The 22,384-nt window shown below is 38.4% G+C and overlaps 1 protein-coding gene across 1 annotated transcript in view; it reads right to left on the bottom strand.

Annotated features, from left to right (window-relative positions):
- Window positions 1–1,109: 1,109 nt before the first annotated feature.
- Window positions 1,110–22,384, bottom strand: part of ESRRG (estrogen related receptor gamma) — a 246,518-nt gene continuing 225,243 nt past the window's right edge. The window contains exons 6-7 of the mRNA XM_040263271.1: window positions 18,729–18,998; window positions 1,110–5,001 (exon numbers count right to left, since the gene is read on the bottom strand). Of these exons, the coding sequence (XP_040119205.1) occupies window positions 4,757–5,001; window positions 18,729–18,998 (515 nt within the window). The 3' untranslated portion in view covers window positions 1,110–4,756. The remainder of the gene's footprint in view (window positions 5,002–18,728; window positions 18,999–22,384) is intronic.

The following is a 22,384-nucleotide window of genomic DNA, read 5'->3' as shown; positions in this document are numbered from 1 at the left end:
AGAATTTTGATGTAAAAGTTTTCAAAAGCATGCGTGTGTGTGTGTGTAAAACACATACTTTGAAATGAGAACCTATTGGAAAGAATTACAGGCATAATTTTCCTTCTTAGGTTTGTCTCTTGCAGGGTCTCAGTTTTACCCAAACATTTTGCAATTGTCCAGAGTAAAACATGTCACATGCAACGCTGGGCTATCGCCACTCAAAAGACATTCAATCAGGAAAAGACAAGTCTGAATCCTGCGGCCAGCTAGTGTACCTTAGTGATTTAGGTAATTGTGCGCCCCTAAATCGGATGCGGTGTTATCAGCTTGTTTCTCTAGAGAACCGGCCACCTCGGAAAGGTGAGAAACACGGTGGGCAAACAGTGACAGGAGGCCATCCAGATAAGCCGAGAAGCCAAGGAAGCAGGGATTAGCACCTCGGAGACAGTGCCAGGAGGGGCTGGTGGATGAACGGCGGACGCTGAGCAGCAAGGGCCCTCACCTCTCTGGAAGAAAGAGCCAGGCAGGGCCCGCTTGCGGTCAGCAGTGCTGTGGAACCCTCTTGAATTCCAAGACAGCTCCCCAACCCCAGCCTCACCGTTCTAGAAGCCCTGCAACTGATGCCCCCTCGGGAAATCCTGCCGGGCCCTCTGCCTGGGGCTGCTGCACGGACCCGGCAGCTCGCTGGCTGCCAAGCTCAGAGCCGGCACCTGATTTAATTGTGGGTGGAGGGAAATAATAGGTTATCTCTAGCAGGTTTTAATAGGATCTTAAAATAGGGGGAAAGTTTTCTGTTATGACATTGACACAGAGGCGATGATTTGGAGTAAAGTAGGATGATGTGAGACGCTTTAAGATTAAATAAGAGCTATATAAAGGCTTGTCAGAATGAATTCTAATGTGCTTGAGACACTTTGCATACTCTTAAATATGCAAAATGTCTCTTGGCACCCTAGAATTCATTCTGACAAGCCTTTATATAGCTCTTCTTTAACCTCGTACCTTATTTTTAGGGAACAGGTAACTCAGAGGTATTCTCTGAAGGAAAGCCACAAAGGGCAGTGTTTTATTGATTTGGTTCTAAAGTGGGGGAGGGGAAAAAAAAAACACCATACGAAAGAGCAATCAAAAGTGGAAGCATGTTTAATATTGCTCTACCGTCATCCTGAAAGGCATAATAATTTGAGTTACACATCTGAACTGATTGGAGTTACAGAATCATATCTCCTTTTTGCATTTAACAATATATACAATATAAAATAAATACATTTACACAAATGGACATTTGCTGGAGCACACAGTATGGTACACATCACAAAAATATACAATTGATTGCTTTACAGATGTGAGGCCCATCTACAGCTATAGACAAGGTTTTATTATTATTATTATTCTTTTTACTACTGGCTATAATGCAACTCCTGGATTATTATAAGCAGTTTAAATTTTTTTTGTCCTTTTACGATCTTTGCACATAAGACTGCCATAAAATGTTTTCCTAGGCAGGTAAACAGAGACGCTTAAATAATTAAAATACAATCACCAACACTCATTTTCTCTTCTATAAGAAAAATAGCAGTTTTAAATTTTTTATATCTTTTATGTTATCATTTAAATGCAAAATAGTGGAATAAATACAACAATCTGATCTGATTGAAACACAAGTGTAACTACAGGTAGTCACACAATCATATTGCTTAAATAAGAACCAACCTAAAAGAAGCGAAAGGAAAATTAAAATTATATGGCTAAAACATACACCTCGAGAACTTTCCAGTACTTCACATTAAGTAAATGGTCTTGCTTGAAACTTGAAAAAACTTACCTCCAGCGAGGTTTAAGATGAAGCGTTTACCCTAAAGCCCGTGCAATTCTTTTAGATCTAAATTTTAGTTGTGTTTTCTATTTGTGAGATACTTGTTCTTTTGTAATGTGGAGAGTCAATTGAACTGAAAACTAAAAATTGTACTTCATTCTTTTAACATTTCTCCCTCTCATGTTTTCAGTTGGTTGGCTTTTACTTTTGAAGCCCAAGTACTTTAATGTGATACAGTGAAAACAATGTATATATTGTATATATTTTATTTATATAGATAGTGTGGTTGAATAGTAGTAACTTAAACCCTGCACAAACTTTCTGGAAAATAATCTTTTGAAACACTTACATATATAAATAATCTTATAGAATCAGCACCTTTTTTCCCAGGAGTTGTATTTTCCATTGTTATTTTTTCAAGGGATGTGCCAATTTCTGAACTCCTATCACAGCTATAAATTTCAAGTTATTGACCATCTGAATGAATTGCTAATGATGATTTATCTAGAATCACACTACAGTCACTTCTCTACTGAGAAACCACAATCTACGATATAGTCCCATATAGCTAATGATAGATACACAGTATTCCTAGCACTAGGCTGATGAAACATCAACCCAAGGTATTTTGTTTAAAGCACACAAAGTAGCAATAGTTTTGGAAACGTGTCCGCACCAAAAAAGTTTTGCAACAACACAGAGCGAGTTAATAACAACATCTGAGAGATGATTGAGTGAAAGCCATATATACAGCATTTAAAAATTAGACTTATCTATATTCTTGAAATATTCAAAGTTTTATTTCTAAGCTATACATTGGTATTCTATAATAAACCATTAGAGAAATTATTCCTTGTTTTGAAAATATTATTATGATTCTGATGTGTATCTGTTTGTAATGAATACTTGTTTGGAGTTTCAATCTCTTAATTATTATTAGGAAGAACCTTATTAATGGTAAGGAATAGAATATACTACTGTAGTCTCCTGAGGAATTGTACATCCAATATTGTCTCTAATTCTACCCTGTGTCTAAAAGCACACACCACAAGAATCCAAACACCACAAGAAGAACAAGACAACAGTCTTTGAATGCAACGTAAAATTCAGAAAAGCACAGCAAACATGAAACATTGAAAAGCTGAACTACATTTCTTTTGTTAGGATTACAATTTTAATTACATCTGTGTACATAGAATAAGACTGTTCACATAATACAGGGAGCAGCTACTAACACTGGTCCATTGGTATAGCATTTGATGGAGGTTACTGTTTATTGGTTATTCAGCGATTGTAGATTTCGGGGGCATCTAATTGATTTCTTCATTAGATTACACCTCTTAACAGTCTGGAACCTGACTGACTTTCTTGCTGTGACAATACTGGTTGAAAAGCACATAGATTGGCTTAGCTCTTGGTAAAAACTGCAGATTAATTTTAACAAACATTCCTAAATGAATCAACTCATAGAGACTGGGTTTTAGAATTTGGTCAGGCATCTGCTGTCTTTGATGTTTGTTTGTTTGTTTGTTTTTTCCCAAATCCTGGCATTTGCCTTATTGCCTCTTAAGTGAATATTGGCTCACAGCTCCTTCAGGGATAAAGTCTGTAACTTTGCAAACAGGCAGTATTTCATTCCTAACCACCGTGGCAGCTAGAAATCCTATGGCATCTGGACCTCCCAGGGAGAGAGGTGCGCTCCTGATCACTCTACGGATCTGTATTCCATATGCAGTGACCACTCGGAGTCACTGCAGGTGTAATCTAATCCTTTGTGTCAAGTGAACATTTAGGTAAACTGGAGCTCATGTTAAGAAACTGATGTTTGGGACCAGACTGGCACACAACATAAATTGCATCCGTGAGAGTATGCACCTTCCTTTCAACTATTGCTTGAGTAAGTTAAATTCCCATATTAACAAATGGCTGAAAAGTGGTAAAGCTGGTACAAAAAAATCTCCATTTGTAAGAAGAAAACGAAACATTTTTTTAAAAATCTTCCTTCAGGATTCATTTGTCCTTCATTATTGTTCATAATTGTTCAAAGCCAGCACAAAATTGCAGTATTCTTATTTCTCTTTAGTATTGCATGAATGAATAAAGCTTAAACTATTCCCTGAAAAAGTTACATAGTAGCTAAACTAACAAATACCTGGAAGACTTGAAAAAACAATTAAGGAATCAAATGGCTGTAACTGATTTAGATGGAAAAGCAATGATAAGAAGCAGCCGATGCAACGTTGCTTAAGTCATCTAATTAGAGGCTGCTCCCGTGGAATCTAATACTGCACTCAGTCAATTTGTGTGTGTTGCACTGTACTTTTAGGTACGTTGGTTCTGTCTCTTTGATTCCTTAGTCATTGGGGACGTTACGGTTCACAAGAAGTTCACTGGTATCCATATTATGGATCTCCATCCTTTGGCAGGGCTGGCTTCCATAGCTCTCCAATTAGAGACCTCTTTTAAAAGTTCAGCAGCAGAAGGAAGGAAAGAAGGGGAAAGGGGAGGAAAAAAGGAAGGAAGGGAGAAAAGAAAGAAGGAAGAAGGGAGGGAGGGAAAGAAAAAGAAAGGAAGGAAAATGTTCTTACAACTAGAGATATTAAAGTTTAAAAGAAAATGGAAGAATAAGATCAGGCGGGACAAGGGATACAGAAGGAAGGAGGGAAGGAAGAAGGAAGGAACGAAGGAGAGGAAGACTAGGGAGGGAGGAAAAAATAACAAGGAAAAAGAAAATGAGAAAAAATATGGAGAAAAGATGAGATCAAGGGAGGAAGAAACTCATCAGGAAGATAGGGAGAAATCTGAAAGCTGCTTCATAGTCTTGCTGCTAAATCATCAGTGCAGTCTTTGTTGATTTTTGACGTTGTTAACTAAACTCTTAAGTTTCTTTGACATCACTCTTGGGTTTATTTTCCCTTTTTCAGCGTGCAGGATAGGATGGCCCTGGGAAGCCTTTAGTCAGACCTTGGCCTCCAGCATTTCCAAAAAAAGTTTGTGCATGGGGACTTTGCCTTCCAGTTTGATGTTGTAGAAATGCTGCACAGCCTTGGTGGAGGTCTGCCTCAGAAGCGGCAGCGTCATCAGCATCTTGCCAGCCCTGCGAGGGTCTTCCATGTGCTGGCCGGCCTCATAATCCTGCAGGGCCTCATGTAAGACATCCTGAAGCTTCTGAACAGCTTCGACATCTTCTATGTGCATGGAGTCTACAAGCAAAGCCAAGAAGATAAACAACAACGTTAACAATAATAAAAAACATGGCAATTCGAATGGTGAAACTTAAGTCTTATTCTTGAACTTCTCTATGCTGTGAATTGCTCGGGGATTTTCAGAATCTCCATTTTATTTTTCTAAATTTCACTGCAACAGATAATTTCCAATGCTGACTTAGGACATGGGAATTACTACAAAAATCCATTATTTCAAACATGTGGGTTTTTCCCTTTGGAGACTGAGCAAGAGAAGACTTTAACAGAATATAGTCTTGGCGGTTTTATTCATTATTTCATTCATATATTTATTCATTCATTCAACAATTATAAAAGGCCATCTGTTAAAAAATTATCCTAAGTGCCATGGAGGTAATGTCTAAAATGCAGATCTTGTGCTCAAGAAGCCCATATTTGCCAAAAGGGAAAAAAAGAATTTGATAACCAAAACTGTAAGATATCCATGAAAATACATTGAACCTAATACTATGTTCCATTGTAAACTATACACAAATCACAATAAACTGCTCATCTTTCCAGAATTTTTAGTGTTCTCTTAACAATTCATTAAAGCATCCTTACCTAGTCTGCTTCTCTACAGAAAAACACATGAAGTCTTTAATGAATTCTGAAATACTCTTCACATTTGTGAAGGTGAACTTTGCCCGCAAGTGACTAATTTAAAAATCTAATTCAATCAAGCAAGGAAAGGGTTAACAGGGTTGCCACAATTACTCTTGCGAGAAATGTGAGATATGAAGGAAAAAATAAAAGTTACAGCTCTAGCTCTAAAACAGACACTTAATTATATACAAGTTTGAATCATTTAGCACGTTTTATTGATTCTGATGACAGTTTATCTGTTAATTACACATAATGGAGTCTTTGGGGGGTTCTTCATGTTTAATAATTCTACTTCTCTGAGAATGCAGAGCTCTGAGATATATGTAGTTAGCCTAATCTTTCATATAATTCAAATATCAGATCACATGCCCAAAAAGAGAGAGGAAATGTAATTTAAAATCAAGTAGCTAAACATACGATGAAAAAGAATTACGGCAGGGTAATTAAAAGATTGACGGCTATAACCAGTAAATGTTTTTAAAACCTCTAGGTATTTTCCTTATTGTTCTGTTTTGATTTTTACATTGCCATTTTTAAATTATTTCATCACATCATTATGAATTGACTATTGATAACAACAGATTTCTTTAAAAGAGTTTAGGGGATTTCCCTGGTGGTCCAGTGACTAAGACTCCATTCTCCCAATGCAGGGGACAAGGGTTTGATCCTCAGTCAGGGAACCAAGATCCCACTTGCGGCAACACGCAGCCAAAAAAATTTAAAAATTTAAAAACCAGAAAAAATGAAAAAGAGCAGAAAAATATAACTAAATCATTTCTTAAATACTTGTTTTTGGGTGTGGCCTCTGATAAGCACTTTTATGAACTTTAACTCATTCATTTCCCAACAGTCCTGTGAGTCAGGTGGCAGTGCTGGTAAGTATCAGAATAGGATTAAACTCAGGTATCTTTGAATCAAAGTATGTTACCAGAATTTATAACACTGGACATGACATTTCCTTTAAAAAAATAAAAAATAAAAGAGTTGAAATTGTCCTCTGAGCTCATCTCACTCAACTTTCCATCTTCATCAAAAATCTTGTCTACAACATTTCTAATGATGACATTGCCAGTTGCATGGATAGCTTTCTATTTAACAAGGAAAAAGAACTAATTGTTAGAAATGTCTTCTTCATATTTTCCCAAATCTGTCTCCAACTTGCATCCTTTGGTCCTGGTTCTAACTACTGAACCCATACAGGATACATTTTCTTCTTCAACATGGCAGATCTTTAAATGCTTGAAGTCAGCTGTACGGTCACCTCGGCCCCCACCCCAAGTCTTGCCTTCCCCACTGCTCTTGCCCAGCAGGAGATATATTATAGAATGTCACAGGAAATGAGGCGAGGACAAATAGCAGAGAGATATGCTCACAAACAGCAATTAAGACTTCAAACTATTCTTTAAAGGTGGTGATTTAGCTTGAGAGATTTAAAAATGATTTAATCAAATTACTATGATAATTTAACTTCCCATTTACAGAAAAGATTCTAACTCATTTTAGCTTAACCCATTCTCGGATCTGCTAATATTTTAAATGCAAACTCACTAAATCTGAACTATTTAATTAGACCATGATTCAGCTGGCAGACTGCTGAAGAAAATATTAATCTCCATTAGGGATCCTAGTTCAAGTTCTGGCTCCGTGGCTTTAATCTCTGTTTTATTCTTGGGGCTAAATTTATACATTCATGCCAAGCTCAATAGAACTGGCATTACTTTATGTAATTATTTAATTTGGTTGTTGGTACTTTTTTTTAACTTTATGTTTTAAAGGAAATTGTCCCAGTATTTGCGCTGATGGGAACCAACTAAACTTAATAATGGAAACCATAGGTTTATAAACTAATCAGACAGGGCAAAACTGAACATTAAAAACAGAGTGAGCTGCTAAGAAAAAATAAACCTAGGATTTCTGGGTTCAAGCCCAGACCCATTAAATAAAAAAACTGGAGCAGCAGGCAGGACATTAGTATTTTTGAAAATCTAGGTGATTCTATGGTCAAGTCAGAGTTGAGAATTTGTCAAATAGACAATAAGACAACTGGAATTCTAAAATAATCAAGATTCCAAAAGACAATCAGAGTTCAAATGATATATATAGCCTCAACCATATTTTAAGTTCCAACATCTAATAATAAAACAGAAACCTTCTGTTAAATTCCAGTATTTTCCTCCACGAAGTGGGGCCGTAAAGGGACATATCTAACTCAGATCATTTACTTTGAGAAGACAGCTAAATATCCTTATACTAATAGCTGCAAAATCCATTGAGACTTAGGGCTACAGCAAAAGAAGATTTTTATTTTTACATCTTATCTGGAATAGAACACTGTCCTTCTCGATGGTAAAATTATCCATTACTGTGGCATTAGGTACAGCCAAATGCCCACGTTCTATTTGGAAACTGTCTTCAGGATTTGTAGCTCTTTCTTGGTAATATTTTCTCAATGATGCCAAATTTTATTTTGAGGATGGAATTGAATATTAGACATAGACGAAGTATATTCAGAGTCAAGCCTGGTACACATTATAAACCGATACTCAGCCATCTTTTCCATGGAATACAGGTGTTGATTTTCTTTAGTTTGTAAGCTGCCTACATGAAGAGGGGCAGTAAGGGCTCAGCCAATGTGACTCTCTCTCTAATCACCGAAGCAATGAAATGTAGTATGATGAAAAAGAGAAGTGAGCAAAAGCCTACTTTCTAAAAGCAAATTTGTGTCTCCAAATTTTTATATACAATTGTAAGGAGTCTAATGAAGTGATCTCAGTTAACCAGCTGAGATGTTGAAGAAACTGTGTTGCCCACCATGGCAAAATGACTCTTGCCCAGTTAGACTTAAAAGTTTTCAAAAAGGTGCCACTTATAAAGTTTTGATTAAAAATCAGTAAACTATATTCCAAGAAGTTGGTAGTTGTGGCACCAAACACTTTTAATCTCTCCAAAATCTGCACATAACAGAACAGAGCAACTAGATAGCAAAACTAAAAACCACAGACAACACTTAGCAAAAACACGAAGCGACAAGATATCCAAATCACACACACACACAATCAGAATTATAGTGTGTATGTGTGTCTGTGTTCCTAGCTCTGTCCTCTGAAAAGATTCAGGAAGGATGTCAACCTAGGGATGTAGTAATGGGTACCACTGGCACCCAAGCTGTAATCAGATTCCAAGTCCCAGCCAGGAAATATTAAGGAAGAATATGGAACACCTTGGGCTTCCCAGGTGGTGCGAGTGGTAAAGAACCTGCCTGCCAGTGCAGAAGACAGAAGAGACATGAGTTTGATCCCTGGGTCAGGAAGATCCCCTGGAGGAGGGCATGGCAACCCACTCCAGTATTCTTGCCTGGAGAATCCCATGGGCAGAGGAACCTGGTGGGCTACAGTCCACGGGGTCGCAAAGAGTCAGACATGACTGAAGCGACTTAGCACACACACACATATAGAACACCTTGTCATGATAACTAGGCAGGAGAGTATCTACACCTACTAAGTCATTCAAAAAAGATTCCATACGCTGACCTGCAGAGGTTCCCACTGACGCTAGTGGGGCAATTTAAAAAGAATTATAATTGCAATTGATTGAAATCCACTGAATCTGTTTAAATACAAGTTTTTATAATGACACTTAAAAAAGATAAGAGTGCTGTTTCATTATCTTGAAAACTTGTAAATTGTAAGTAGAAATAATCAAGCATTTATCCTTTTTTCCCACATTCACTTTGTGACACTGGTAACCAAGGAAGAGAAAGAATCTCTTTGTAAAAGTATCCCCACTACAGAATGAAAAATGAAAGGTTACAATACAAATCGCCATGGATTTAGGGAAAGAGTTCCAATGGCTGCTGGGCTGCCCTGGTGGCTCAGACAGTAAACAATCCGCCTGTGATGCAAGAGACCCAGGTTTGGTCTCTGGGCTGGGAAGATCCCCTGGAAAAGGGAAGGGCTACCCACTCCAGTATTCCTGCCTGGAGAATCCCATGGACAGAGGAGCCTGGTGGGCTACAGTCCATGGGGTCACAAAGAGTTGGGCGCGACTGAGGGACTAACACTTTCCCTTGCTTCACCAAAGGCTACTAACATCATACAAAAAAGTGAGACAGCCAGATATCATGTGTCTGCCCAAGAATAACATGCTACCTATAGGTCTAGAAACTGAATCTGATTATGCTGTTTGGATCCTGCTGCGGGTTTGCACAAGATGCCAAGGCCAGAGAAATAAGATGAGCTGCCCCCTACAGGGTGTAAACTACAAAGTTCACACTGTAGGGAACTCTGCAGGGCAAACGTCTTGGCTTTTGCAAGAGACAAACTCTAAGAATGTGAAAATGAAAGAATGAATTTTACATGGAAAGAGACTCCACAGATCCATAAGGAGAAGACAATGTTTTTTAAAGGGCAAGACTAAACTATCAAGTCTGAGCAACAAAGCCAGTGTAAAAAGCCAACTGTAAAAGTTGGGAGGAGAGTGGTTACTTTCATGGAAAGGGAGGGGACTGAGATCGGGACAGACACAACTTGACCTTGTTCATTGTGATAGGTAGCAAAATGGTCCCAAAGATATCCAGATTGTCTATCTCTGCAACCTGAATGCTACTCTGTATGGAAAAAGGGACTTTGATATAGGACAGTATCCTAGATTATCCAGGGGCATACAATGAAATCAAGTGTCCTTTTAAGAGGGAGGGGGGAAAAAAAGGCAATGTCACCACTGAAACAAAATGGTACAGGAATGGCTCTGAAAATGGTAGAAGGAACCATGAGCCAAGGACTGTGAGGAACACCACAGAAGCTGTAAAAGGCCAGGAACCAGATTGTCCTATAGAGTTTCCAGAGGCAGTGTGGTCCTGTCCACACCTTGTTGTTAACCTGGTGAAGCTGATCAGGACTTCTGACCTCCAGAACTGTAGGACAATAAATTCATGTGGTTTAAAGCCACCGGAGCTTCCTTGCTGGCTGAGTGGTAAAGAAACCTCCTGCAGTGCAGGAGATGATGGAGACATGGGTTCAGTCCCCAGGTCGAGAAGATCCCCTGGACGAGGGCACAGCAACCCACTCCAGTATTCTTACCTAGAGAATCCCATGGACAGAGGAGCCTGGCAGGCTTCAACCTATCGAGTTGAAAAAAGCTGGACACAACTGTCATTTACACTTTCAAGTCACATATTTGGTTTTGTATGTGTATGTGTGTGTTAGTCTGTGTTTTACATTAAAATGGTGAGAGACCTAGAGAGAGGTAGAGAGAAACTTGATGAAAATGTCCTTTCTAGAAAGTAATGAGTTGAGCGGAATTCCTATCAAGACTACAAAAACAGTTGGCAGAAACACCAAGGAAGCTGCGCACATATCAAGTAGGGGGTTGGATTGTAACACCCTGTAGGTCTTTTCTAACCCAGAGAATTTGTAATTCTAATACTGGAAATAAAAATAACTCTGAGGAGACTGGGCTTAACATGTACACACTACTGTATATAAAGTAGATAACTAATAATAACTAATAACTGACTAATAATGAGGGTCAGTGGTCAAGAATCCAACTGCCAATGCCAACTCTAAAAGTGCTGCACTCAATATGCCAGCAGATGTGGAAAACTCAGCAGTGGCCTCAGGACTGGAAAAGGTCAGTTTTCATTCCAATCCCAAAGAAAGGCAATGCCAAAGAATGCTCAAACTACTGCACAATTGCACTCATCTCACATGCTAGTAAAGTAATGTTCGAAATTCTCCAAGCCAGGCTTCAGCAATACGTGAACCGTGAACTCCCTGATGTTCAAGCTGGTTTTAGAAAAGGCAGAGGAACCAGAGATCAAATTGCCAACATCTGCTGGATCATGGAAAAACCAAGAGAGTTCCAGAAAAACATCTATTTCTGCTTTATTGACTATGCCAAAGTCTTTGACTGTGAGGACACAATAAACGGTGGAAAATTCTGAAAGAGATGGGAATACCAGATCACCTAACCTGCCTCTTGAGAAATCTGTATGCAGGTCAGGAAGTAACAGTTAGAACTGGACATGGGACAACAGACTGGTTCCAAATAGGAAAAGGAGTGCGTCAAGGCTGTATACTGTCACCCTGCTTATTTAACTTATATGCAGAGTACATCATGAGAAACGCTGGACTGGAAGAAACACAAGCTGGAATCAAGATTGCCGGGAGAAATATCAATCACCTCAGATATGCAGATGACACCACCCTTATGGCAGAAAGTGAAGAGGAACTAAAAAGCCTCTTGATGAAAGTGAAAGAGGAGAGTGAAAAAGTTGGCTTACAGCTCAACATTCAGAAAACGAAGATCATGGCATCCGGTCCCATCACTTCATGGGAAATAGATGGGGAAACAGTGGAAACAGTGGCAGACTTTATTTTTGGGGGCTCCAAAATCACTGCAGATGGTGATTGCAGCTATGAAATTAAAAGACGCTTACTCCTTGGAAGAAAAGTTATGACCAACCTAGACAGTATATTCAAAAGCAGAGACATTACTTTGCCGACTAAGGTCTGTCTAGTCAAGGCTATGGTTTTTCCTGTGGTCATGTATGGATGTGAGAGTTGGACTGTGAAGAAGGCTGAGCGCCAAAGAATTGATGCTTCTGAACTAAGTCCCTTGGACTGCAAGGAGATCCAACCAGTCCATTCTGAAGGAGATCAGCCCTGGGATTTCTTTGGAAGGAATGATGCTAAAGCTGAAACTCCAGTACTTTGGCCACCTCATGAGAAGAGTTGACTCATTGGAAAAGACTCTGATGCTGGGAAGGATTGGGGGCAGGAGGAGAAGGGGACGACAGAGGATGAGATGGCTGGATGGCATCACGGACTCGATGGACGTGAGTCTGAGTGAACTCCGGAAGTTGGTGATGGACAGGGAGGCCTGGCGTGCTGTGATTCATGGGGTCGCAAAGAGTCAGACACGACTGAGCGACTGAACTGAACTGAACTAGGTTTGATCCCTGGGTGGAGAAGATCCCCTGGAGGAGGAAATAACAACCTATTCCAGTATTCTTGCTGGGAAAATCCCAAGGACAGAGCAGCCTGCCGAACTACAGTCCATAGAGTCACAAAGATTCGGGCATAACTGAACACACAGCAGTGATCATTGAGCATGATAAGAAACATTCGAGAACCAGCTCTATTTTTACATAGGAGTTTGAAAGATCACAATATGCAAATAAGGGTTGCATTAAATCAAAAAACAATCTACTTTTCTAATATGGCTTCAAAAATAAAATAATCCAAAGAATGATGGCAGATTTGAGCAAAACCTAAAAAGAAGTAGAAGAGATGGAAAGGCATTAAGTTTTTTATTTGTGTGATAATATTAATTATGGTTTTGTCTGGGTAAGAGTTGAGAATAAACTTCTACCTGCCACAGAAGACCTATCCATATTAATTTCTTATAAAATCTGGTAAATATTTTGGCTCCAACTATTTTTGTAACTTTCCTGAGTGGTTTTATACCATAACTCCACAAAGAGAGTAAGAAGATAAAGGAAGCGTAAGCAAGCACATGTGCTCAGTAGTGTCCAACTCTTTGCAACCCCACTTATAATAGCCTCCCAAGCTCCTTTGTCCATGGGATTTCCCAGGCGAGAAAACTATAGTAGGGTTGCTATTACCTCTTCAGGGAATCTTTCCAACCCAGGGATTAAACCCGCATCTCTTGAATCACAGGCGGACTTTTTTTACCACTGAGCCACCTGGGAAGCCCAAGATAAAGGAACTGGGGACAAAATTCAAAATGAAACTGAAAATATTAATTTAGGCTGGCAGATCTGAAACTGCACTTGGTAATGTCTTACTCACTGACCACTTTAAAGACAAGGGATATACTTATTTGTGAAACAAACAGCTTATTGATAGCAAGGGACACAGGGTCCAACTCTCTGTCCTCAAGCAGTCTCACATCTTTTATCAGCTCACTTCTGTTACCCATAAAACTATACTGGAGTTGTCTACCCAAACAGGCAGGTTGTGGAAATCTAAAAAGATTTCCTGGCAGAGGCTCAAAACTAAAATAGAAATGTCTACAGAAAGATACTAAAAATGGATAATCTCTTGTCCATTAGCTAAAACTGTCTCCTGTGTATCAAATCAGCAAACTCCATTAAAATTTCAGTAAAACTGTTTGAGGACCCAGTAGATACTAAAGAGTTCAAGAGCTGTTTTTACTCTTTACTAATTGTTCTGATCTGTGAAGATGTTAATGTTTCTCTATTACACATTCAACACAAAAACACACACCACACATGAAATCTAAGACCCAAGTCATTATCCTCTTTTAAAAGTAACTGAGAGCTAAAATTTTAGGCCAGTTAGGAGAAATAAGATGTTATTTAATTCATCTGCCTGATTTTACAGAGAAGAAGCCATGCATTCTTAAAGGAGATAAAAATCTGAAATTGGAGAGTAGGGGAAAAAATCTCTGCTTTAAGGTAAAACACATACACACATAGTACAGAAATAGATTATACACAGTATTTGTAATATTACTTCACTGGGGACCTATTAGGAAAAACATATCTAAACAGCCTACCCTAAGGAGAGTATGTGGTGCTGGAGAAGACTCTTAAGAGTCCCTTGAACAGCACAGACATCAAACCAGTCAACCCTAAAGGAAATCAATCCCGAATATTCATTGGAAGGACTAACACTAAAGCTGAAACTCCAGTACTTTGGCCACTTGATGCAAAGAGCCAACTCAGAAAAGACACGGAACAGACCATGATGCTTGGAAAGACTGAGGGTAGCAGAAGGGGGTGACAAAGGATGAGATGGTTGGATGGCATCACTGACTCAATGGACATGAGGCTGAACAAACTCTGGGAGATAGTGAAGGACAGGGAAGCCTGGCATGCTGTAGTCCATGGGTTCACAAAGAGTCAGACATGTCTGAGTGACTGAACAAGAAGAGTGATCATGAAAAATAAGATTCTGAAACACTACACTTGTATGAGGTTCCAAATACACTGGTTAAATATGGCCCCCATTCCAGTCTCCAATAGAAATCATCAACTTTTTAATCCCTGAAATTACATCACATTCGGTACATATACCATTTGTATTTGAGAACAAAATATTGTCATGAGATGAGGATAATCACTTATAATTTAAAATTGATGACCAAAATATCATTTGCAGCTTGATATCAATTTGATGTTATTACTCCAGAGTGGGATTCCCAGATGGCACAGGGGTAAAGAATTCGCCTGCAATACAGGAGATGCAGGTTTGATCCCTGGGTCATAAAGATCCCCCGGAGAAGGCAATGGTAACCCACTACAACAGTCTTGCTGGGAAAATCGCATGGACAGAAGAGCCCTGCAGGCTACAGTCATGGGTGTCACAAAGAGTCAGACACAACCGACCTCGCATACATGCACACTCTTGAAGTACTGTGTATAAGTAAAAAAGAAAACTCAACTTGAACATGTAGATTCTATTTATTCTCAAACAGCCCAGGGTTAAAATTGCTCTAGGTTGGGGGTGGATCTGGAGCGGCAACAGTTGGCATGTGAGGGGTGGCTATGGAACTTGAAGCTCTTGTGACTTAAGCAAAGAGAATGATCGGACTAAAAGTAATTCTTAATCTTAAACTGCTTTTAATCTTGCACTGCATAAAAGTGAGTATATTACCTTGGGGCTAGTGATAATAGTTTTCAATAAATCTTAGACAAAAGATTCAAAAGAACCAATTGAGAGAATGGAGTCATATGCTATAATCTTACCTAAAATGCTTACAGTACTATCTTACTCTCTTTATGTCTCATGAAGACATAAAATGAATTCTAGAATCATAGAATTCCCCAAATGGAAAGAATTCTAGAGATTAGTCAAAACCTCTTGGTTAATGTGTCAGAAAGCTGGGGCCTTACAATGCCAATGTTCAAATCGTGACTTAGATTCTCCTTTTAAAATTTAATCTCACACGATGTATCAGGGGAGCAATATTTCTCAAGAGATTGTTGTTCTCTATCCAAAATAGAGAATATATAGTTGAAATGAGCCTATAAAGTTTCTTACCTTCAAATATAAGTGGAATAATTATTTAGAGTTTTCAAATATTAGAATATCATAATCACAGTAGTGTTGCTGTTGTTTAGTCGCTAAGTCATAGCTGACTCTCTGCGACCCCACTGACTGTAGCCTGCCAGGCTCCTCTGTCCATGGGATTTCCCAGGCAAGAATACTGGAGTAGGTTGTCATTTCCTTTTCCAGGGGATCTTCCTGACCCAGGGACTGAACCAGTGCTTTCTGCATGGGTAGGAGGATTCTTTACCACTGAACCACCAGGCAAGCCCTAATCACAGCATTAGCTCACGATACATTGGGATTTTTGGCTATGTACCTAAAGACAAGGAATATACTTTCAATTGCTTTCTGGTGTTATAAATATTCCTGAATTCATATGTGACAGAAACATAGCTACAAAAAATATGACAGCCATTATCAGGAAGCCAATTCCCTGTTTCCCAAGCATAAGGACAACATTTATAATTATTGAATAAAGACAGGTGTTTAAAATAAGCTGAAATTTAGATTAATGAGACAATGGTTGTTAACACCGACAGCCTGAAGGAGAATGCTGAGATATTATAACAATAAAGTAGATTTTTTTCTCCACAGAAAGTCTTTTACATTAATCTAAAATTTCTAAATATGAAAAGAAAAATTTACAAACTTTTTGGTATGTTTATGAGAAGTATTAAAATATATTCACATTGATGTGCTTGGCAGCTTAAGAAACACTGGTTCCTAGCAAGATCGAATCTACAACTTTATTGATGTCCTTCAAATGATGGTTAAAAAATGGAGTAAAACAGCATCATATTGGCAGTCTCAAACAAAATGACTTTCTGAGTGGTTTATCTCAAGCTAAAACAGTAGGCCTTACAGCTTGGATGGATGAGAGAAAGCTATATTTACACGACAAAGGAGAGGTGACACCATGTAGACATTAAAAAGTCCTTATAGTGCTTAATCACTACTCCTTCATTACAGACTCTGATTCTATTAATTTTTCTTGGTATTGAGGAGCTGAAAAATGTTATAATTACTTACAGGAGAATTTTGTGATGTGGAGAAGTAGCATACTACTGAATACTATGTTAGAAGAGAGGGTTTGTTGACTATTTCTGGCTTAACACATGAAAAATAAACTGACTAGTTCTTTAAAGAGTTTCTAATCACCACTCATTGCTCAAAAGTAGGTCAATTCCTCCCCCTCACAGAAGAGAATATGGGATTCAAACATCATATATCAAAATATTAATGATTATACTTCTAAACAACAGTGACAAATGCTGCTACTAATTAATTCAGATATTTTAAATTATAATCCATAGCCATAAAGTATACAACTAATATCTAAAATTACAAAATTTTAGCAATTTTGATGATAAAGTTTTAGCATTGCACAGCATTCATGATTAGTTAATAATTCACAAAAAGCAACTGGAGACACAAAAGATATACAACACACTAGGCTGTAATTTAAAAATAATTAACCAAGTAAATGTTTTAAATTAGAACCACTATAATTTCCAAATAAAAATTCTTCCCAAACCATCACTAGATCTTTCATCAAATTATGAGAGATGCTTTAATGGGAAGTCCATACCAACTAATAAATTCTCAGATCATTTCTATCCCATCTCCCACTTTGGTCTTCCAGACAGCAGGGGTTTCTTCAGAGTTTGTGACGATGATGCCATGTGTCATAAAGAGTCATATTTTACCATTTCACAAGGGGAGGACGAGAGAAGTGAGTGGTATTTTAAGGAAGAGGGGTCCATTCGCAATTAAAAGTGTGAAATGCTAAACTCCATTATGAAGACAAATAGCAAAGTACAACTTCATTGTTGAAAACAATTTCCCTCCTATCAGTCCAAGGATTCATGCATCAATATTGTAGATGAACTGTTAATTACAAAATCAATTAAAAATTATTCCTAAAAACAGTCACGCGTCCCTGGCTCTCATGGGGGCAATTTGGGCAGAAGGTCTCATCTCACTAGGACCGCGCCAAATCACAAAGTCGTCATCCACAAGTAAGCAAAAGCAATCTGGTTTTTCATTTTTCAGCGCGGCTGAGCCCAGCCTGAGATTGATCGTCACATATGGCCCCAGAAAACAAACTGTCAATACCTTGAATGCTGCAGAATTTGAACAAATAGCCATCCGCCCATTCAAGCCACTCATTGCATCCCATTTAACAGATTTTATTGACAGTTTCCTTCTTGTAATTAAAGGGAAAACTACTGGCCGGCAACCAAGATAAAGTTCAAAGATAGGGTCAAAACAAAAGCAGATGGAGGGGCACGATGTGACTGTCAATGGTACATAGCATCAGAGCCTGTTATTGACGCAGGTATCTAAAGATCGGCACGTCATTAAGGAGGGATCTATCCTGGACTTTATGCAAATGCTAAGAGAGACTTAAGACCACAATCAAGCATCCAGAGAGGCACAAAGGCAAAAACAACAAAGCACCAACGATTTTTACTTATCAGAGTTTGCTCTCTATTTTAGCACATTTCAGTTCTCATGTAAAGACCGTTTATTCTCATAATTCTTAACCCTTACTACATAGGTAATACCTTTAAAGGGAAATACTCCTTTGCAGAATTCGACTGCTAGAGAATTCCAGAAGGGAAGAAAACAGTATTCTCTGATAACCAGAATGAAAAGCAACACAACATATATTATTCCAATCACAAAATTTGCATTATAGGGTAGGGGAATGATCTGCATTTGTAACTCATACTTATTTTCACTTGTGTAAATAAGACAAAGGACATAATATTGTCCTGAGCATCCATTTACACTACTGCCACTTTTGCTTTGCCATGATTTGTGTTAATGAACAATTTGGTGGTAAAAGGGACACAGCCCTTAATAAGCACATAAAATAAAGATAACTCCCTTTACGTTGGTTTTTCTTTTCTTCTAACTTTTCCCTAGAAAGCTACAAGGATTATAATTTTGCTGACTCAGAATTTACAGCTGAGTCTAGTGAATCCCTGAAGAAGGTAAGTGAAGGGGTAGAACTGACATATTAGGAAATATAACAATGAACCATGTCAATATGCCAACCTGAATTAGCGAGAGCTATCGCTTTGAGGGTGACAAATTCTTCTTTCTCCAGCTTCATGCTCTTGTATTTTTTTACCAGCTGCAGGATAGCATTATTTAGGTCAAGAAGGCCTGCTAATTTGGACTGGTCTTCATCCATTATATAATCGTCTGCATAGACAAGTTCATCCTCAAAGGAAAGAGATCGGTACACGACACCAAGGATCAAGATTTCCATCCAAGCACTTTGCAGAAGGCTCATCTGGTCCGCCAGGGACAGCGTGGAGAAGCCTGCATGGGAATATAGGCAGATCAAGTTACTTTAAAATTATGCTGAGCACTGATTAGCTGCTCTTAAAATTTCTCCTGCATTTTGCCAATGGCAAAGTAAAAGGCACCAACCAGCTTCAACTTGTTGGTGTTTTCTCCATATTTTAGACACAGCTGACAGGAATATAATAGATAAGAGGCAGTTTTCCTTCACTTGAAAATACCATGCAATCATGAAATACAATTGATTTCTAGTGGAAGTCTTTATGAATGTCTTAAATGGAAGGAAGTGTTAGTCGCTCAGGCATGTCTGGCTCTTTGCAACCCCATGGACTGTAGCCCGCCAGGGTCCTCTGTCCCTGGAATTCTCTAGGCAAGAATTCTGGGGTGGGTAGCCATTTTCTTCTCCAGGGAAACTTCTCCACCCAGGGATCGAACCTGGGTCTCCTGCATTGCAGATAGATTTTTTACCATTTGAGCCACTCTTACTAGGCTTGATAGTTTGATAGGAACTATCAACTACCTCATCTCCAAAAATGGCTCTTGATAAACAACATGAAAGTGAAAACCAAAAACAAACAAACAAAAAAACCCAGAAGCCCCAAATAAAGGACAACAATTTAGGCCACACAATAGAGTACAATTTGGAACCATTTCTCTGTAATAGTCACAAGCACAGTGAGTGTGAAGTATGATTACACCCAAAAGAGCTTTCTTGATTGGATATTCTGTCCCCAGTGACATTCAGCATGAATTCCTTTTTAAAATGGTTATTGTTGGTATCAAAGAGGATGGAATACTTCGCAGCCTGGTCCCCTCAACAAACAGAGAAGCCACAATTTATTCTTGATATTAGGATCCACTCATTTAAAAAGTTAAACATGGAGACCATGAGGTGCAATGGACAAAGTATGAACAGAGACAGATCCTAAGCTTCAGTGTCAGCTCCACTGAACTACTGCTGTTTCACCTTGAGCAAGATAATTTCTTTGTACCTTAATTTCTGTTTTGCAGAAATATAAAATAAAATCCAGCAAAACACTACTTTATAATATGTATTCTATAAGTGTAGCTATATGATATACTATTTTTATCTGAAATACCTGGATGACTGCTTCAATCCTAAACCTGGTCTGCATTTATACATACATGTTTAAAGTCCCTTCTGAACTTGAGAAAATAGAAGTTAAAAAAAATTGAAAATGTGGATCAAGAGGGAAACATGAAGGAGGACAATTAAACCTATTTAGGAGTAAAGATATCTATTTAAATTTCAGAGGGATTAGATCCAGACTCTAAAAGGAGGTCTTAGTGGAGATAACCTGATGATCAGTTGCTTACTTTTGCCTTAAGAAAAAAAGTTTCTTAAAACTTCACCTTCATTTCAAGGTTATGCCCAGGAATTCCAAGGGTGACAAACCATATCTATGGTTTCTGAGGACAAGGTACCATGATTGTAGATTGTGCCACCAATAATTCCACAGAAGGAAGAAAGTATTAATAATGGAACTTATAAAATCTGTTATTATTCTCTTTCTAGAACCTATTACCCAAATCAAATCATAAATACCCACTTCTGTTCAGCTTTCTTAGGCTCCTACCTTTGGCTATTGTTCTTAATCATTTTTATTCATCACAAATTATTCATATTTCCTGTGAGAGTAGCAACTATAGCATGATAAAGAAAAGGAAATTATTTCCTGGCCCATTGGAGAAAACTAGTGGTTGGACATTTAGTACCATTCACTTCAAGTGTTTAATAAAATCACCAAGAGGGATTAGTCCAGCTTTTCTTAAGGCCCATGTAAAAAGCATTTATTTCATTTTTTTAAATCAAGTTGCTTACATATTACTTAACTGATCTTCTTTTGGACTGACTATGTCTCTTTTTGCTTTTTTTCTATTCTTTCTTTGTCACTGAAATATGGGGTTACATGAATAAACATCCGCTTAGAATTAGAGATGTAACAACTTTTAACAGGGATTACAGAGAGAAAAATAATGATCGAATCTGAGTAGATATGGCTCCATTTCCTTTTCATGTTGAGAATGTTTTACAACAAATAAACCAAAAATCAAACAAACAAATATTGATCTTTTTTCCATTCCCCCATTGTAAGAAAAAGATGTCCTGCAAATTAAAATACCTAAGTTAAGAAGAAGAGACTAAGTAGGAATTTCTTTTGTAAATAAAACAGACGCAAAAATAGTCATCTAGGAAGTTCTGAGCAAAAGGAGTTGGGTAATTTCCATTCGCCTTGTTTCCTTGTTCCTTTTCACGCTCCCAAGCAGCAGTTTTTCTGCGGCAGCAGATGGACAGAGCGCATAGCCTGCAGCACCTTCCTGTGACAGCCCTATTCTCCAGCCCAGACACTGCTGTTAGTAAATAGATTTACACATTCTCCAATCTCCACACATCTTTCTGCCGAATAATTAAAAGCAGGATGATTAGTTTATTGAGTGGAAGGAGGAACTTTTTTATTGAGGTCCATCCACGATTTTATCAGGGCCAGCACTTTTACGGTTGTCAGGAGGATGCAGGCATCCAATTTTTCTTATCTGCCTGATTAATACAAACGCTGTTTCAGGACGCATTAATTAACAGATACAAATCTACGTTCTCATGGAAGGATCAATACGGAGAAGAAAAGAGGCATCAATGTGAATTTAGTGCTGATGATGGAGCAGGCACGCTATCGACATTTACGTGCACGGAAACTTTAAAGTTGCATGGGGGCCCCTTTGTGCCTGTGATTTACAAATGAACAATTTTTTTTCCAGCCATGACAATGTTTCACACATTTCTTGGGGGGTTTAATTAAGCCCAAAACAATAAAACTTCATTTTCTTAGGTTGATCCTGTGACTTGATCCTTCTAAGGGTATGTGTGTGTATGTGTATATGTGAACTGAACTTGGCCTTTTACTTCTTAATGAAATAAAAACAAGGAAAAGGGTAAAGAAAAGGTTCTCCTTTTTTTGGGAGGGTGGTCAGGGAGCACATAAATATAGATATAGTACAAAAGGTCTGCTTGAGAGCCTCAAGTCTATTTCAAGCTGATCAGAGGAGGTGTAATTTTGCCAAACCAAAGGGGAAAGGACAACCTATGGTCTACACAATATAAATAAAGTCTGGACTTTTATCTCTTTTTGGTCCAGAAATAGCTGGACCCCAACATTTTAACCCTTTCCTCCCAAACCCTTGCAATCTGGAAGCTGTCACAAAGAAATGTCCTGCCCAAATACTTGGATAACAGTTAAACAGCCTTGTTATAAGCTGGCTGTGCTCACCTGAGCACTAAGGCAGCCCAACCCAAAACAGCGATGACATTTTAATTCCTCAGAAATTTCCTTCCTGGCCTTTAGGAGTACTAGTTCTATTTTACACTCATAAAGACGCAGGGATGA

This window comes from Oryx dammah, unplaced genomic scaffold, assembly GCF_014754425.2.
Source record: "Oryx dammah isolate SB20612 unplaced genomic scaffold, SCBI_Odam_1.1 HiC_scaffold_21, whole genome shotgun sequence".
NCBI lineage: Eukaryota > Metazoa > Chordata > Mammalia > Artiodactyla > Bovidae > Oryx > Oryx dammah.
Note: the sequence above shows the minus strand (reverse complement) of the source record. Positions and strands in the feature narration are given on the sequence as shown.